This window comes from Homalodisca vitripennis, chromosome X, assembly GCF_021130785.1.
Source record: "Homalodisca vitripennis isolate AUS2020 chromosome X, UT_GWSS_2.1, whole genome shotgun sequence".
In the NCBI taxonomy this organism is placed as follows: Eukaryota; Metazoa; Arthropoda; class Insecta; order Hemiptera; family Cicadellidae; genus Homalodisca; species Homalodisca vitripennis.
This window is the reverse complement of record NC_060215.1, coordinates 27,204,595-27,224,432: the sequence shown is the minus strand read 5'-3', so window position 1 is coordinate 27,224,432 and position 19,838 is coordinate 27,204,595. Positions and strand designations below refer to the sequence as shown.

The window sequence follows — 19,838 nt, the reverse complement described above, 5'->3', positions numbered from 1 at the left end:
GATATAGTTGATGGATAACTATTACATAACTTTTTCATTAGTATAAAAAGAATAGGGAGTGCCGATGGCCGAGCAGTCTAAGTCGTTGGACTTTGGGTCTGAGTTAGAGATAGCGCAGGTTCAAATCCTGTCTGTGACCGTTGCACTTTTTATCAGTACCATCAACCTTGTACTGTATCGACTCTCCCCCTTATTCTGGCACATGAGGACGGACAGAATAATGCTTAAAGGGTCTCTCCTTTAAAAAAAAAAAAAAACATAAAAAAGTCCTTCTAATTTCTAACTAAGTTTGTTTCATTGCAGCATGAAACCAAAGAAATATTTTGAATGTAGTAAGATGTATGGTTTGAAAATACACTTAACCCTTTCCGCTCGTATGTCGGACATCGTCCGACATTGCTATTTTGCCGTTCCGCTCGTATGTCGGACGCCATCCGACATTGCAGTGACGTCAGCTTTTCTTTATTTTTAGGCGGCCTACGATGTTTCCGATTGGTGCTGCGATCGCACGGCATTCTCAGGAACTAATAAATGACAGCTGAACTACGATTGGTCGGCTGCTGATTTATTTTGCTTTGTCATTGTAGTCACGTTTCCTAACCAATTTTCAGACGCGTTCGCATTAGTGACTCGATATGTCGTTACCAAGTACCTCTTTTCTTTCTGATTCAGAAGTTATTGCTGAATTACTTAATTAAGGCAAGGATAATCAAATAAACATACAAAAGCCAACAGTTATCTGTCAGTATAACAAATATATGGGTGGCTTGGACCAAGCAGACCACTATATTGCTTCCTACAAATTTCCCCGTAAATCTCTGAAGTAGTGGAGAAAGCTATTTTTCTGGATGTTGGAAGTGGGAATAGTAAATAGCTTTCTCTTGTTCAACACGAATAAACAAAACCATGGAGAAAAAAACAATTCAACACAGGAATTTCAGAGAAATCCTTATCACTGAACTTGTAGGCCATGTCCGTAACCCTATGAGTTTGAAGCGGGGTCGTCCTTCATCAGTAGAAAAAGAAGAAAGGCTAAACAAACAACCTCACTTTCTTGCAGCTCATCCAACAAAAAAAACTAAAGACTGTGCTGTTTGTAGCAATAGAAAGGTGCCAGGAGAAAGAAAGGAAACACTTTACTATTGTAAAACCTGTTCAAAAAATCCTGGTCTTCATCCTGCAGAGTGTTCTGAACGATACCATACCATGCTAAAATATAAAACTTATTAGTGTAATTATCAAATTTTATATCTCTAAAATATAAATTAGAAATAAAATAAAATTATTATACAATATAATAATGTATATACTTTATTGACTTCCAGTTTGCTAAAAATGGGTTTTTACTGAAAATATGCTAAAATAAATACGAGCTGAGGGGGCAGACTAGTGAAAAAAATCCGAGTGGAAAGGGTTAAAGAACAGTATCTGTGTAAAATCATATTTGAATTAGACACAGATAAAGGAAGTTGTAAGAAAATAAATTCAAAAAATATTATTTTTGTCAAACATGGTGTAAATACAGTAATTATTGAGCTCTAAATAACAGAGGGAATCATTCGATGGACGGAACAAGTTCTTGATATCCGATCCTATGAAAGCAGCGGGTGGCTTGGAAATTCCTCGAAAGGAATGGGTTTTATTGAATCGTTTTCGAACTGGGGTTGGGAGAAGCAATCACTGGAAATTTAAGTGGGGTATTACTGACGACCAGACGTGTGATTGTGGCGCAAACTCTCAGACAATGGAGCACATTGTAAACGACTGCCCTTTGCGATTGTTTTCTGGTGGTCTGGCTGGTCTAAGTGGTTTAGAGGATGGGTCTCTAAACTGGCTCAGTAATTTGGATTTAGCTTTGTGACGGGAGATCTTAATATTATTTTTAATTTATGACTCAAGAACTTTGTTCTTACGTACTTTTTAATAATTGTAATTTTTAATTTATTTATTTATGGATAGCTGCCTTTGTCCCCCATACGATATATAATAATAATTGAGCTCTAAAACACTAAATGGTGTATGCAGTAATCAAACTATAAATTACAATTTGTTCATAATGTATAGCCACAAAATATAGTGAGCTTGAAAAGTAACCAATAACAAGGATAGTTGTTTACTTCTGACTGCCCAACAGCTGACGCTGTGGTGTAACTGTTGCCGCGATGTCAGCTGACTTAACTCATGATGAACACTTGGTTTTTGAGTTTTGTGGCAGAAAACAATGCAAAGTGATTAGACAGAATAAAATGAAAAACATTCAAATGAAATTCCCAATACTTTGGAACAGAAATGTTCTTACAGATCTGTTGATTTGTAATAAACTCAATTGGATGATACATTGTCCAACGGTCTTTCTCAACAGAACATGTTTGGGCGATATCATCCATTGGTCTCGTAAGGATTAAGCTGGTCTGTAGCTTTATGTAACATTCTCTATAGTATGAATTGTTTGCAGGATGGTTTATCCTGACAACATGATGAATCCTCTCCAGATGAAACCTCTCAAGGATCCGACTGTGAAAGCATTCAAGGAACGCAAGAAGCATGACAGGTTCAATGGGATGCCAGAAGAAGAAGTATCTAAAAGGACATTACCGGATCATCTAACTCAGAATTTGGATATAGTGATTGTAAGTCAAAAATAATAATTAAATTTGAACGACAGTTGCTTTTACGATTTATGAACTACATCCTAAGAAATAGTAAATATCATTTGAGAGTTGATTAACCCTAGTCGTGGCAGTCATTTCACTTGTTAATGGAATGGCGTTTTGTGTAAGGTATTTTTCTTTTTATTAAAAAAAAAATACATATATAACAGCAATTATGGTGTATAATACATTGTTTTTTTTTTTTTTTTTTAGAAAAGAGTGGAGAATAACATTCTTAAATTTATAACAGGTGTATTTTTGTTATATATATAATTTACCCAAATTTTAAATTTCTTTTACATTAATTGCCTGGGACCATGGTTTGAAAATATTTTTATTCCTAGAACTTTAAAACTTCAAGATAGCCACAAGTTGTCAAAATTATGTAGTTTTGAAAATATATAGGTTTTTAGGAATATATACAAAGAAACTAAAAAATATGTGTGAAAATAATTTGAAAACATGCCTAAAACCCAACTGAATAAAACAGCAACTATCAATTTGAAATTTAGTAACCAAAAACATAATTGTTTTGAGCCATAGTAAAAAAAAACTTTTAAAAAAGAAAGAAAAAACTAACAAAATTGTATTTACAGTGTTAAAATAAATCAATAATTAGTTTGTTTATTGTTTGTAATGGTTGTATTTCTGACTTGGGCTAAAACAAAACTACAACATGCATCTAAATTTAGTAAACAAATATATAACTGTTAGTATTATTTACTAAAACTATTCACATAAAACATTACAGGATCATAATAAACACGTTTTATGCAATAATCTATAAATATTTACAGTCATATATTACGAACGTAATAAATGAACAAAATAACCAATACAGTCAGTCAACAACTGTGCCGGGCTATAGCAACAGAGTTGAAGATAAATTCCACTTTATAAACAGCTGATTGCATCATCTGTCCACTCGCTACAACTATTTAAAAAACTGTCTGCAGACAGGACAGATTCTGATGTTTTCAATGGTGTCCAAATCAAGTTGATACGACGAGTTTACGTACTATAATAAGTGAAATAGTGACGCCATGACTATCAACGACTAATCATTGGTTGCCAACCTCCACGGGACTGTCACCGGTGAATAGTCGTTGATTGCCAACACTAGGGTTAATACAAAAGTGTTCTCAATGGAACCCAGCCATCAATGATATTTAATTTGCTACTAAATCATAATCTTTAATCTAAGTCATTCGGCCCAATAGTTGGAGAAACAAAATAGAAGCTGCTTGCTGCAAAAGTATAATCTCCTGAATGACACGACCACGAGGGCAGGCTGTCATTACGTCCACGGCTAAGACCTACCCTAGGGTTACCCCACTTCAACTGTTGCTCTTAATTAGTTGTAAAGTTGAAAATAAATTTACGATTCATACAAATGTACAGCTGTTGTAATCATTGTCTTATAACTAAATAACAAACTTTAAATTGTAATTCTAGCAAATTTTGCAACTTAACATTTTTTAAACCAGTATTTTTACATACATTTGCAATTTTTTCCTACTTGCGGTAGTTATATAACAAATTGATATAACAATGTTATTACTTTTTAAATTGGGTAATTCTAAGCAATATATGGGTCAACCTCGATTTTTCTCATATTACAATATAATGTTCCAATAGTCAATTAGAAAAGGAAATGACTAGAATTTCTTGCCGGAAAGCAGTTATAGGGAGCAGGCAACTCATATTACAATATAATGTTCCAATAGTCAATTAGAAAAGGAAATGACTAGAATTTCTTGCTGGAAAGCAGCTATAGGGAGCAGGCAACCGCGAGAATTACCTATTAGTGATCAGGGGCACTGACGTGATCTGGGCTTCAAATTTGGAACTACTCGAGTTAATTTTTTTTTCTAAAAGAGCAAGCAGCGCGAAGCGCTGCGCAGCGGGCAAGCATCGTGCGTGATCTTCATCTATACTGAATTGATTCAGGCCAAAGGAATGACACAGATTCCTTTACCAGATTTTTACGGAGATTTTGTATTGGGCGGATTATATTGGTTTACTTTGCTTTCCAGCATGTAATTATGTGTTTAAAAATTGTTTTACATACATTACCTACATTATATTGTAATATGTAATAACAATTTATCAGAAATTTTTAATAAAAAAAAAGGATCACGCACGATGCCTGCCCGCTGCGCAGCGCTTTGCGCTGCTTGCTCTTTTAGAAAAAAAAATTAACTCGAGTAGTTCCAAATTTGAAGCCCAGATCACGTCAGTGCCCCTGATCACTAATAGGTAACTCTAAGCAATATATGACCGTCTGGCGGTTGCCTGCTCCCTATAACTGCTTTCCGGCAAGAAATTCTAGTCATTTCCTTTTCTAATTGACTATTGGAACATTATATTGTAATATGAGAAAAATCGAGGTTGACCCATATATTGCTTAGAATTACCTTAAATTGTACTAAATATAGCAGCAATACAATATTTAGGATATATGCATGCAATAATATAATTTTTTAAAATTAGTAACTACATAACAACAAATTGAAATGAAAACAAACTCAAAATAGGCTTTAAACAGCGAAATTCACACGTTAGTACCTGAGCAACAACAATACATGGACACCTCGCTAGAAACAACAGCTGATGAAACGATGATGTATAATGTTCGGTGCAGTCTACGAGAAATCCAAAGACCACCAAACCATAAAGAAAACTCACAGGTTTTCAAACGGAATAGGTTATAATGCGATTTGACCTGCATTAGTGTTGGTAAAATGAATTTTAAGACATGAATGTTTATAGTCAAAATTGTTGAGATGACGCTTAGTAAAAGTCCAAGTCATCAAAAGTATTGATGATGGATGCTCGGAGGGTTACTATTTCTTTGCCTTACTTTCTTGAATGACTTCAAATAATTTCCTCAAAATTATTGAAATAACGAAGTAAAAACTTGCCTCCTGGTTTTCAATAAATGATTACAATAGGGAATTTACCCTTATGTCCTGCAAATAACCAATGTGTATCCTTTGTTCAGAAGGGAAATGCCTGAAATAAACCTGGTTATCTAATAACTACTTACTGATATCATTGATATCAATTTTTTTTAAACTTTGTAAGAAGCTAATGCTAGAAAGATTGCTTGAATACTGTACAATTTTAAAAACCATAGTTACCTTAAAATAGTATTTAATATAATTATAAATTTTTTTTAAATGTAAGGTAACCAAATGCAAATTGGTAACTTCAAATGTTTAAATCTGATCAGTATCAAAGGAAAAGAATAAGTTGTAATAGTAAACAGTAAGTTTTATACCGGTATTGTTTTATTTTTTAGTCACTTGAGGTGCAAAATATACCATTTTACGATTCTGGCATATACCAGAAGGCATCTTTGCTGCATTGTATGTTGTGTTTGTAGAAACAATCTTTCTTATGTTACCGATGTTAGAAAAACTAAATGAAATTAAAATATGTTGCAGATTGGTATAAACCCAGGATTGTTTGCTGCTTACAAGGGTCACCACTATGCAGGTCCAGGAAACCATTTTTGTAAGTATACATTTTACCATTATGAACCTCTTTAGTTCAGATTTAGCTAGATTATGTTTTGCAACAGTAGCTTATATTTTAAATCCATAAAGCCTTAGGTGCTGCTTTTCCAAACTAATTGAGACCAAATCATGTTCAGATTACCAAACTTAGTTAATATGCATTAAAGACTTGGAGACTGCTTGGTCTAAGGCATCAGACTTTTAAATGAAATGAAATGAAAATAATCAAATAAAAGTTAGTTTAGCATAGTAGTGCTTTTGCAATTAAAATGTTAATATACAACAAATTTCACCTGGTTCAGATTTAATGTAAACATATTATACAACGAAAAGAAATACATTGATGAGTATACTGAAGGAATTATTGAAATTTAACATTCTTTTAAAATAAAAATAAGATGAGTTATTTATCTAAAATTTAAATAAAAACATTACATACAATAAATAAATAGCAAAACACTTAAAATGATAAAAATCATATTGACAACCCAATCATTTTTGTTACCATTTCATACTTATAGCTGGGTAAATATAACAATGTTTATATTAAAAAGAAAATTATCGTTATTCAAAAAATTCACCTGTTGAATATACAGATTTTAACAACTTTGTATGATTAACTCTCTCCAGTTCAACTCCTTCAAGGTGTATGGCTGGAAGGTCAGCATCTATATTAGATTTGCAATTAAAATACTTGGTTACCGTATGAGTTAGAGATAACGGAGAAAAACTGTTGTTCCAGGGAAATGCTTGTACCTATCTGGGTTAACTCCTGAGCCCATGACAGCAGATGATGACTACAAGCTATTGAAGGTTGGCATTGGTTTCACAAATATGGTGGAAAGAGCTACTAAGGGAAGTGCAGATCTCACCAGGAAAGAAATTAAAGAAGGTATTTTAATTTGAATCCCAAATATCTTTAATCGATTGTGAAACTGGTATTATACAGGGTCGAAATGAAGCATCATCCTGCCCCATGTTAAAAATTTTTCTATGAAAATCAAATTAAAGCCTTTAGGAATTGTTAGTCAGGCATCTTCAAGATCGTTGTAAAAAATTGTAAAATTTGCCTTGCTTCCCAAAATGTTTTTGTGGAGGCATTTTAACATTTTCCTAAGGTAATTCTCAACTTGTGACTCGCTAATAAAAGAACTAAAACATAAACATAATGGTAACTTTTAAAATTTTAAACTCACATATTTTAGTTTAAACAACGAAAATGTTTAAAACCACATAACAATTGATATTCAAGTAAATAGTTTTGGAAATGAGTATGACTAAATTGGAAATCTATATTATTAAACTCGTACTGAAGATGTATGCTTGAACAGAGATAAAACAAGTGTACAAGTATACCACCCTCCCTCACACATCTTGCTTAATGTCAGTAAAATAAATCAGCTCATCGTAATTGTATCAGTAACCTCTGTAATTCCTACGATATAATTATCTTAAAAAAAGAATGATTTTAGTGTTTTATTTTAATGGCTCAAAATTTTGTTTAAATGCTCATAGATGTCTGGCACCCATTTGGTACACTTGGGGGACACTTTCTATTTTAGAAATGGTTTATTCCTAATTCACTCACCAACAATAACACAGCTTCAGGTTTCACATAAAAAATAACATTATTTACAAACTGCAACCGACAGCCTCACAGGTTACTCTATGTGGTAAGACTTTTGTAGTAGCTGATATTTTGTGAAATTGAAAAACTATTGAGTTTTCATTTGTAGATTAAAGAAATGTGTAATTGGTTAAATAGCTGTGCTATGGAAAAGCTAAAAAATGAATAATAAACTTTGCCTTTGGCAGTTTTAACCTAGTTTTAGCAAACCAAAAAAATTGGCTGCAGCCAGTTTTGAGTTACTTTTGTCCAGTCAAAAACGTCAATCACTGGCAGTTTACATCAGCTGCTGGCGGGCAAAGGGTTAATGCCCTCATTTGAAGGGATAAAACAGTTACTGTTTGAGAACTGGTAGTTTTATTCTTTCCCCTGCTGATTATCTCCCCAATTTGATTTTGACTTTGAGGTTCAGAGGTCTTAGCCACGTTATATACTGTGTTGGTGAAAATTTCCTCTTAGTCATGCTTCTGTTGAGATTAATTTAAAAAGAAATCAACTTTACTCTTATTAAAAACTGTTAAATGGCTAAGATTAAAAGCCTCAGGTTTTCTCATACTGTTTTTATGGCGAGCAAGGAGGCTTCTTTATCAAATCCAATTTACCGATTTTGTTGTTGCATGATTTTGGGGTGCTTTACAATTTTGTTTTCAGCCAGATCATGGGCTGAATAGGTGTTTACACCGAACTTAGGTTTTCAGTTGCACAAATTCCACATAACATTTACATCAACAATACAGTGTGATTAGTGATTCATTTCTCTTGATCCTAAGAAAATATTGGTTTATGGCCTAGGGAAGTCTTGATATAATTCAAAGCTTTTATCCTATTCCTCACGTAGTTTAGTAATAAATGTTTTTATAATTTATATACAATTTTTCACTTTTGGCACAATTATTTCACCAGTGGCTCTTTCGCTGGTTTAAGTTCTGATCAAATTATCAGACCAATTACAACTAGTTATTCATAATGCAGAAATATTGCATGATGTAATTCTAATATGTGGTGATTTAAAAATGTGGGATTGTCCCACTTGAATAGGGTGACAGATTGCAGACTATAATAGATAGACTGCTCACTTCGATATTAATATAACGTACTGAAATATTTCTTATAATTCACACTTTAAAAGTATTAATTCATAGTTGGTTGTGTGATTTTGATGTTAACATTTAGAAAAAGTTGTATAAAACTATATTTTGTAACAACTATAAAACTATTACGACACTGACTCTGCTCCAATTGTAATATTACACAGAGTCTGCTAGAGATCAGCATTACTCAAATGCTCTCATTATTCAAAATAGATCATTGGGGAGACTGGTATTATCCAGAGTGGTAGAATTGTGCTACACTCTCTAGCAATATATAGAGATTGTCTAGAGTGATTTATTTACTTGCAAACCTTAAAAATAAAGTGTCTCCAAGATATTTAAGAATGGCCTATTTTTCATTTTTTGAAAGTATTATAAGATATTGTTTAATTGTGTGGGGTAATGGAATAGGCATTCAAAAGGTTCTTATTGTACAAAAAAAAAGCTATACGAATCATAACTGGCTCTAATCCGCGTGATCACTGTCGACCTCTTTTTAGGCAATTAAACATTTTAACTGTTGTAAATTTGTATATATTTGATGTATTAATGGTAATAAAGAAAAATCTGCATCTTTATACACAAAGAAATGCCATACACTCTCATAATACACGAAACCAAGAAAGAATTGAGCTGCCTAGATTAAGACTTTCAAAATCAATGAATTATCATAAAAACATGGGAATAAGGCTTTTCAATAAGTTACCAGTTTCTTGGAAAAATTTAAACCATCATAAATTTTCAGAGAGATTACATGAATGGCTTGTAAATAATCCACTGTACAACCTAGAAGAATATTTTAAATTTAATTTTAACACTTAGTCTAGATTGTGTATAGGCTAGTGAGTACTATTGCTTAATAGGATTGTTTTTAAAACACTATTGTGACAAATTAGTCAACTAATAGTTTCTAGTATTGACGATGTCTATTGCTTGTTATGTGACTTGCCGAAGGATAAATAAATGTCTTAATTGTCTTAATTTGTCTTAATTGTCTTAATATTTGTACTCTTGTTACTGTAACTTGGTCTTTTTCAATGGAAAGCACATTTTTATTTAGCCCAAAATTATGACATTACAAATTTTTTATCTTTAAATTATTAGGAAACGTTAGGACCCAGTGTCATGGTTCCTTTAAGTAGTACTAGTTATCTTGTGTGTACGAAGACTTAATACAGTCAGTTATTCTTTTGTAATTTAAAATTTGTTGCCAGTTTTGACACTATATTTATTATTGAAGGCAATAAATAATACTTCTTACATACACAAAAGTGGAATTAAAAAGCCACGTTTATTAGTTAAATAACATTTTTGTTTTTCTACCATTAGCAATTGTATAATATAAGGTTTATGTATTATAGGAAGCCAAATCCTTCTAGAAAAGCTGCGAAAGTTCAAACCTAAAATAGCAGTATTCAATGGAAAGCTTATATTCGAAGTGTTTTCTGGGAAGAAAGATTTCAGTTTTGGTAGACAGCCTGAACTGGTGGATGGAACTAATACGGTAAGTTTTTAATTTGTCATAATGGTACTAATCTTTGTTATTTATTTGCCAATTGGATTTTATTTTGCTAGTTAGCAAAATTCTAAAGTAAAGAGTGAATATATTAAGATTTGTTTGTATATTCAGTATTTCCTTTGTTAAAAATACCACCAAAATCAATGTACCAAATGTTTCCATTTTATTGGTCATGCAATAGCTAAATACAATTTTTAACCTTTGTTTTTTTCTAAATTTACTCAATTTCAATATGGGATCCAAGCATATCATATGGAGATCCATTTTTTTTTTATTCCTCCTTTCCTCACTCATTTCATGTACATTTTCTGAACTATACATAATGTAAAAAATCCACTATTCGAGTGTACTAATAGCAAATTGTGGTTCCAGTACATGTGGGTGATGCCGTCCTCCAGTGCGCGGTGCGCTCAGTTGCCCCGAGCGGCAGACAAGGTACCGTTTTATGCTGCACTCAAGAAATTCCGTGACTACTTGAATGGACTTGTGCCGGAATTAGATGAGAAAGAAATAGTGTTTACTTACTCTAAACTGAAAAACTTTTTTGAACCCGATGTGAAAGAAGAGCCCAAGGACGGGCAACTGTGTAATTACGGGGGATACAATGGGCGCATGGGTGATGGCTTAACGGACTTAACTAATTCTGTGATCAAGAAAGAAAATGGAGAAGAACAACCGAGTGGTCCTCCCAAAAAGAAGCGAGGTAGACCTAAGAAAATCAAAGTCGAAGGTGAAGCACCCCCTGAGAAGAAGGAAAAACCTCCGAAAGAAGTTCTTGATAAAGACGGCAATGTCATACCAAAGAAGAAAAGGGGCCGTCCAAAGAAAATCAAACCGGAAGTAGCAAACAATACGACGACAGAGCAACAGCAACCTCAACAGTCACAGAGTAACAGCAGTACACCTGTTGCAAGCACACCTCAGACTGCCTCACATACTCCCAACTGCTTCTCTCCTCCGATACAGTCACCCATCAACCTGTGCCAGCAGGGTTTCTCACAGATGTATAACAACCAATCTCATACGTACAATCAGAACTCATCACAGTCACCTCTGTCCAGCCACACCTTCCACCAGTCTCCCATGCAGTCTCACGGCTACAACCAGTCGCCCCAACCACCCTCGTTCACCCACTCGGACCTGTCATCAGAGATAAGTGCAGCGATATCGTCGGAGCAGAATATCGGCTCTCGTTCTCCTAATTCGTCTAGTCTGGGGGGGCCTCCAGATTTTGAACCTGCTGCCACTTTACAAGAAGAAAATAGTAAAAGTTCCTCAGACATAAAGGAAGAAAATATCGATAACCATATGGATTGTCATTTTTCAAGTCCTGCTCCATCCAAAAAGAAATCCCCTGATTTAAACTATCAGAACTACGATGAGTTTTCTGGTGATTCTGAAACTAATACATCTGTGAGGTATCCACAGAGACCATCATCTGGGTTCGCTCCAAAACCAGTAATAAATCAGGATGTAGCATCAAAGAGCTTATCAGGATTGGAATCACTAGTGGATCAGATTCCGAATATCGGTGACGGTGAGACACCTCATACAGTAGTGAGCGGAGAAGCGATGGAGAGTGCTCCATCTTCAGGTGGTGGTGGGCAGTTCAGTGAAGACTCTGCTTATCTTTCGGACTACCCTCGAGTGTCTCACTACAGCCCTCAATACCCTTCTGCAGTTCCTACCACATGCAACACGTACACATCCCCGTCTCCAAGCATGAACTTTTCTGTGACTTCGTTGGCGAATAGCAGTGCCACGAGCAACAACGAGACCCCAGGATCCTTCTCCGTCACCAGCCTGGCTTCCAACTATAACACAAGTCATACGGTCACTTCATCCTACCCTAACTTGATGGGACCACCTCACCCTATGGGCTCTCATCACGTAATAGACTCGTTTGGCGGTGGGCTTGTCGACCGCACTTGCAGGATAGGCTCTCCCATGGAACCTCTTTCAAACATGAGTGGGGTCAACATGTCGGTTCCATATCCTTACAATCAGTATTCTAGCCCTTATCCTGGTGGCCCTCCCGCGGGCTTCCCTTACTCACCCTCCCACAACATTCATGTACCTAGTCCCAATTTTCCTTACCCGTCTCCCTACTCTAATTCTGGATATCCTCAGTCCAGTTATCTGCAAAGTCATGTTTTCGATAGAATAAAAAATGAAAGAATGGATATTGGGTTTGGAGGTTTCTGATATGCTTGATTTGCCTGTCAGTAGTTTCAAGAAGACCCCATCACTAGCAAGACTGCTTACAGTTCAAGCGCTTTAAGTTCTTTTGTAATTATATATTACTTTAATGTCTTTTACTTTATAAGTGTTATTGTTATTACATATGTATTTGTTTACGGTATCCATTCGGGTGTTTCAAAGTCCTATCTGCTATATATTCCTCCGTTTTAGTAGATTAACATTTACTTTTGTTAGGGAACCAAAACGTAAATGTAAGAATTATTATTTACTTGTTTGATGTCTCCCTTTCTTCTTAGCAGTTGAGGGTTGTAGTAATTTTTGGTTTGTGTGATGGATGGATTCCAGTTGGGTCAGACATATACTGAAACTGAAAATGTTTAAAAAAAAGGCCATACTCTCTAAAAATAACACACTATTTAATGAATAGGGCTTCAACCTAATAAGTAAAGGACTAAATTTTAGAAATGTTTTTAACAAGCAATGGGTAATAGAAAAGTAATATAAATTATTTGTATGCTTTAAAATTTGTTATGATAATTAGTTTAATTTCAAACTTAAGAGCTAGGTTTATTTAGCTAATAATTGATAAAAGCTAATCAATAATATTTCTGCTCCCTAACAATTAAAAAAAAAATTACAATAGAAGAAAAACAATAAGTTAAACAAAGAAGTCGGTATCAAATCAACAAAAAAGTTAATATCCTATGATAAAGGAATGATTGCATCTTGTACTTTTTGGTCATCGTTTGGTTAACCTTTAGTCAATTATGATACAGCTCTGCTTTTCTCAACTCACCTGGATATGGATTACTGGTAGTTTTGGTTTCACATCAGTTGACTGAATATAGTTCTTCACAGCGATACTGAAATATCTCTGGATTCTGTTGACAATCTTACAGTGCAGTGTTGTAAATCAGAAATATCAGTAATTGGCCAAAACCTGATCAGGTTTACTGGCCGAAACAACAGTAGTTAACCTCTATTCTCCATTCATAATATTTTTTTTTTAACTTGTCCTTTCTAAATGCAAATTGAGACCCTACTGGCGTGATGTACTTGTACCTCTCTCTATACATCAGCACCGTCTCTGGCACCTAGAGGGTTATATCACAGTACCTGCCTATTTATAGTAGACTACATATTGTTAACCCTCTGAGTCTCAAGACAATGATGAGGTATTTCTGTAAAGCACTTGTTTCTCTCTAATAGCATCATTTTTGGTACCCAGAGTGTTGTAAGATAATAGCTGACTATTGTACAGAGTAACCCTTTGAATCTAAGAGGGTGAAGGATGTCTATAGAGCAGCTATCCCTCTCCAATAGCATTGTCTCTGATAACCAGAGAGTTGTAAGAGAATAACTGACTATTGTACAGAGTAACCCTTTGAATCTAAGAGGGTGAAGGATGTCTATAGAGCAGCTATCCCTCTCCAATAGCATTGTCTCTGGTAACCAGATAGTTGTAAGAGAATAACTGACTATTGTACAGACTAACCCTTTGAATCTGAGAGGATGAAGGATGTCTATAGAGCAGTTATCCCTCTCCAATAGCATTGTCTCTGGTAACCAGAGAGTTGTAAGAGAATAACTGACTATTGTACAGACTAACCCTTTGAATCTAAGAGGGTGAAGGATGTCTATAGAGCAGTTATCCCTCTCCAATAGCATTGTCTCTGGCACCCAGAGCGTTGTAAGAGAATAACTGACTATTGTACAGATTAACCCTTTGAATGTGAGAGGGTGAAGGATGTCTATAGAGCAGTTATCCCTCTCCAATAGCATTGTCTCTGGCACCCAGAGAGTTGTAAGAGAATAACTGACTATTGTACAGACTAACCCTTTGAATCTAAGAGGGTGAAGGATGTCTATAGAGCAGTTATCCCTCTCCAATAGCATTGTCTCTGGTAACCAGAGAGTTGTAAGAGAATAACTGACTATTGTACAGACTAACCCTTTGAATCTAAGAGGGTGAAGGATGTCTATAGAACAGTTATCCCTTTCCAATATCATCTCTGGCAACTAGAGAGTTGTGAAAATGACTATTGTACAGATGGTTAACACTCCGAATCAGAAAAAAGCACTTGTCACTCAGCAGTATCATTGTCTGTAGGATCCAGAGTGATATGTGGGAAAGCCACTCAGGCAGTAAGAAGAACTTTTCCACCTCACCCTTAATTTATTATTTGGATATATTGTGGGTCTAACTTCCATAATTACAAAGTTAAAACATTATTTCTTTTTTATATTGTTTCAATAAACATATTTAATATCAAGGCTTAGTTGTAGTAAAATTAAAATTTAAACCGTACCACGGTTTGGATTACAATTTTTGATGAATTCTATTATGTTCTGTAAAATGTGCACAATTGAAACCAGAATGTGTTATGTGTACATTGTCTTTCTCTCCAACCTTGGAGGTATATATGAAGGAACAACTACACAGGTTTAACTCTTGTCTTGCACCATTCTTAATGTGGTTGTTTAAGTATAAGAAGGAAGGGAGGACAACTAGAACTGGAGGAATTACAAGCTAGTGCTGTAGGACTTGGACAGTCTTCTCGGAGTTGTTCTGTACACAAGTGTATATGTACTTACGAATTTTATTGTTTCCATTGATATAGCAAGATTTAGTCATCAGCTCGGACCCAGCTTAATTCCATAGTCAATATATTTGCTCAATACATTGATTTTAACTAATTATGAAACTATTTTTCAAAATTATTGATTATTTTCAATTCAGATTGAGTTTTATTTGTTAACTTTGCACATCTACATCGCCATTGCCACTGTGTCACAGAGTACAAAGGTTTTTCGAATTACTTAACTAATTATAGCCCAATTATATATAAATTGAATGTATATTAGTATTATGAGAGAGAATAACTTTTGAGCGAGTTTGAATTTTTTTAGTAGTAGATAACTCGATTGTTGAGTATGATTTTATTTAATATTTTCCCTACAAATACCCCTCTTATGCCAAAAATTTTCAAAGCTGGTTGTACAAGCTTCGAAAGTTATTCTTCATTCCTCGGAGCAGAAAGTACCCGATTCTCTGCCAGTGATATTCATTTGAGGTCAATACATGAATTTAATCAGCTGCCTGTTCTTAGTTCTCTTATACAAGTCAGTATGTAGATATGGAAAATTCATAAAAAATGTAAACATCGACGAACAAAATTAGCGGAGTCCTTTGTTTATTAAATTGAAATTTTGCTTACTTAAGTAATTTGAAGCTGAGTCTGAAATTCAAACACCCTCAAAATTTGGCTGTCTATTGTACCAGTTATTTCCCAATTATTTATTGTAAATATACGTCGAACATTGTACAACTTGTCTTCCATTTGCTTTGTTTGTTAAACGCTTTCTCTGTGGATTTAATTCTAAGTAATTGAATGAGAAATGTGTCTAGTAACTTAGCTTTAAGTTAACAATTAAATAGTTGTAGTTGATTTGTAATTATTATTATTTAATGATTGTATATCATTAACCAGACCAGCTGGTAGTTCGCTGAGTCATGTAACAAAACGTTTGCTTTTTTGTTTCTCACTTAAGAAGTTTCTAAACAAAATTTCCATATGTAAATGCATATTTTTACGTAACATAAATACAAGCTTACAAATTAGTATTAATTCGTATAGTCTTGAGTTCTAGGTTTTATTTGGTTTACGACTAGTTGTTTACGTAAGTGCTGTTAGTAACTGTATATATATAATTTGCTTCTATCTGGTTTATTAAATTCACGAAATGTAAATTACCTGTTCTCTCGTTATACAGCTTGTAAGCTGTGACTGATATTTGTTGTTGCGTTGCAATCCTTAAATAGGTTATTTCACATTTAGTTAACAAATCTACTGATCATTAGCTGTATAAAAATGATTAGCTCAAATAGGGCAATAACATTCTTTAGTTGTACGACTAAGATAATACCTTAACGTGTTCATAGAGTTTAAGTTGAATAACTTTAAGTTCCTGTTTAAATTTATAATGATCAATCGTGGTCGGTTTGGATAGTACAGTTTCCTTTATATCTCACACGTTACCGTGGGTGTGCGATCGACTTTGTAAATGAAATCCGAGTACAAGGTCATCGCATTTAATATATTACATCACAAACTATTTACGTATTTGTGTTAAATTATCGAACGCTCTCATATCAACCAGTACAACCAGTGAGTTGAATAATATTTATTGAACCTTGGAAGTATTAAGTTTGTATGCGTGAAGGTAAGCAAAAGGTGTAACTTAACCTCTAAAGGGAGATTGATCTAGTCAAAATATATTCGTGGAACGTGTATTTGTGTAGTACGGCGTAGCTGATGAATATGAGTGCAATACTGTATTTCTATTATAATATCATCAGAAAATTTGTAATTCTACTGACTGGCTGCTTTGTTTTTGCTTATAGAATATGATATAGACTGTCAACATTACTGAGGTGCTGGCTATTATGTTTTGTTTATACATATATATATATATATATTTAATAGTTATAATTGTTGATAACTATGAGAAATTTTTTTCGTTTATAACAAGCCTGTGTAAATATTTTATTGTTTCGGATGCATCTTAAAATGATATGTTATGCTTTATGGAACATAATTTTGTTACAATTCAAGTCCAAGGCAAACTTCTACTAGTCAAATTCGAGGTACAAACAAAGCAATCAGTCAATAATAAACGTAACTCCTGTTTCTAGTTGAGATATACCACAAATAATTATTTGTTAATTTATTTAGTAACAGGAAATTATCGTTATAGATTTAACTTCGAGAATTCCTGTTTATTGAAGCTTTATTGTTTTGGAGGCGTGACAATAATTTAGTTAGATATATAATTTAGTTATATATGTATATCATGATTTTAATTTTAATTTTTATAATATTTATTTGTTATTATCACTCCCATTTATGTTGTTACCATCACATTTCAATTAGTGCTGATTGTTTCTATATACAATTCTAATTGTTATTTTGTTATTATATTTGCTCGTGTTATAGTTTTTTTTTTAGTTTATTGTAAACTGTTGTGATTACAATTACACTTGCTGTACAAGATGTATGTACAAATTTTCTGTGTGAGGCATGTTGTTATCTTTACTGGTTTTATTTATACACTTTTAAAAGTTAATATCTCAAAGAACTGTTTTAATGTTCAAAGGAAATATACAAGGTAACTTAGATGAATTTCAAAAAGGAATGTTGAACTTTCAACAAGCCAAAACTAGGCTGAGGACAGTAAATGTGCAATGTTCAATCAACTTTTATTTGATTCTTCCCTTACCAAAGATTACAGTGTGTCCATGATTATTTTCTTGTGTCTGTCTCGTAGACCTTCCAACCTCTGGTGAATCATTTGTAAAACCACAAAAGTTGCATTTAATGATGCTGAGTGCGGGGTGAAAGGCTGTACGAATGTCAGTGAGTGTCCGATATATATGATAGAGAGTGTGTTTGCGTGTGGATAACTTTTTATGAAGCAAACAGGCATCAGATATTTTATATGTGAGTTTCCAATCTCAGTTGATCTGTATAAATGAACTATCTTTTGTATGGGGCATCTGAATGTTTCTTGTAATTGTTATACATGTTGTTCCCACTAGAATCTCTGTTCCGTTTTAGGTGCCCGACTATTCTACCTCATCTTAAAGTTTACTAAGCAATAGTCCAATGGTCTGTTTGCGTTGTCTTAGCTTGTATGTCAACACCCAGATCTAATGTATGTCAAATCGATTGTACAGATTATGATTGTATGGTGTGATATAATGATAAAAGAGTGATGTTATTTAAATTTCCTGTTTCTTTTTTTAAAATCTAAAGATATTAAAAGATAAAAATGTCTCGATGTACTGGATGGAACTTCCAATTGCTTTTTTGCCCGTTTAAACCATTTCATTTACTGTCGTTGAAGTAAACTACTATAGAAACAATTCTTAATGAACAACTCAATGAAAATTATTTTAAATGAAATGTCTAAAAGTAGACACAACAGCAGAACAATAAAGAAATTAATAAAAAGAAGAGAGAATCTTTTACCAGCAATATTAAAGTCTTATTCATTCCTTTTTATTATATATCTTTAATTTCTAAATATTAATTATGACATTTGCAGAGTTGAATTCATCTCTATTATATTTTTGTTAGAAAATTGGTAGTAAAATATCCCCACTCAGCCATGGTGATAGGAAACCCAAAATTACTTTAAAAACAACAAATATTTTCACCTGGACATAAAATGATTTCTGTGTATTAATATTTATTATTCATTATCTGTTATATTTTTAAATTTATTTAGTTTCTCACTACTATCATGATGTTGGATGTGAGACATCAAAGAAGTGAATAAATTGCCATATAATATATATTATATTATATTATATTATAATCATATCAATGAGTGGGGATTCTGTTGTCTGTAACCGAGGTGAGTTCCTATACAGACTTGTGTTATCTGGTTCAGTAAATGTACTTGTACATTTCTTCGTGGATTCTTAGTTAGGTTGTTTTATGGCTAAAAGATTTCCACTCATCATAGATATAATTAATTTCATCATGAAGTAAATAGTACTAGTATGCAGGCAAAAATGATGTTGCCTACGACCTATAAGGTTGAGAAATATTATTGTAAATGCTAAACAAGGAAGTAATACTTTAAATACCATTTCATTGATGAGCAATTAGTTTGGAATGTATATAATCTTGGAGCATTAACATTATGTTTCTGGATAGAATATCAAAGTTGACTACATTATGTAATTAAAATAAATGTCATGTATGACAACATATGTGGGTGTTTCAAAAGTAATATCAGGTTTTTAAGATGCAATATTTTATTCCATTTGACTTGGAACCATAAATGATACATCACACGTCGCACAGTATACAATCCAGTCGGCAAGATCTTCCCATAGCTTAATCTTCCCGTAGCTTGATCAGTTAACCCTTTGAGTGCCAAGTATTTATTGTGTGGGTGTACTGAAAAGGGCCAGATATTTTTGTAGTGGGTGTACCTAAAAGTGTCAGCCCTTTTGCAAGGTTTCAGTAAAAGAAAGTACAGCTTGATTATTTAATAAGCTATCAACATATTTTTTTTATTTTTCCCTGAAAACTGCCTAATTAACATAAAATAACAAAGTTACTATGAAATTAAATTTAGGAATACCAAAAATGGACTTACCTAAAAAATTCCAGAACCTCCTTTAAATTTAATTTTTCAACCAATATTACCAAA

The 19,838-nt window shown here is 33.5% G+C and overlaps 1 protein-coding gene across 2 annotated transcripts in view; it reads left to right on the top strand.

Annotated features, from left to right (window-relative positions):
* Positions 1–18,456, top strand: part of LOC124368828 — a 32,727-nt gene extending 14,271 nt beyond the window's left edge. For both annotated transcript variants that reach the window (XM_046826235.1, XM_046826236.1), the window contains exons 3-7: positions 2,456–2,630; positions 6,101–6,170; positions 6,915–7,064; positions 10,252–10,394; positions 10,782–18,456. In XM_046826235.1, the coding sequence (XP_046682191.1) occupies positions 2,456–2,630; positions 6,101–6,170; positions 6,915–7,064; positions 10,252–10,394; positions 10,782–12,614 (2,371 nt within the window). In that variant the 3' untranslated portion in view covers positions 12,615–18,456. The remainder of the gene's footprint in view (positions 1–2,455; positions 2,631–6,100; positions 6,171–6,914; positions 7,065–10,251; positions 10,395–10,781) is intronic.
* Positions 18,457–19,838: the final 1,382 nt, after the last annotated feature.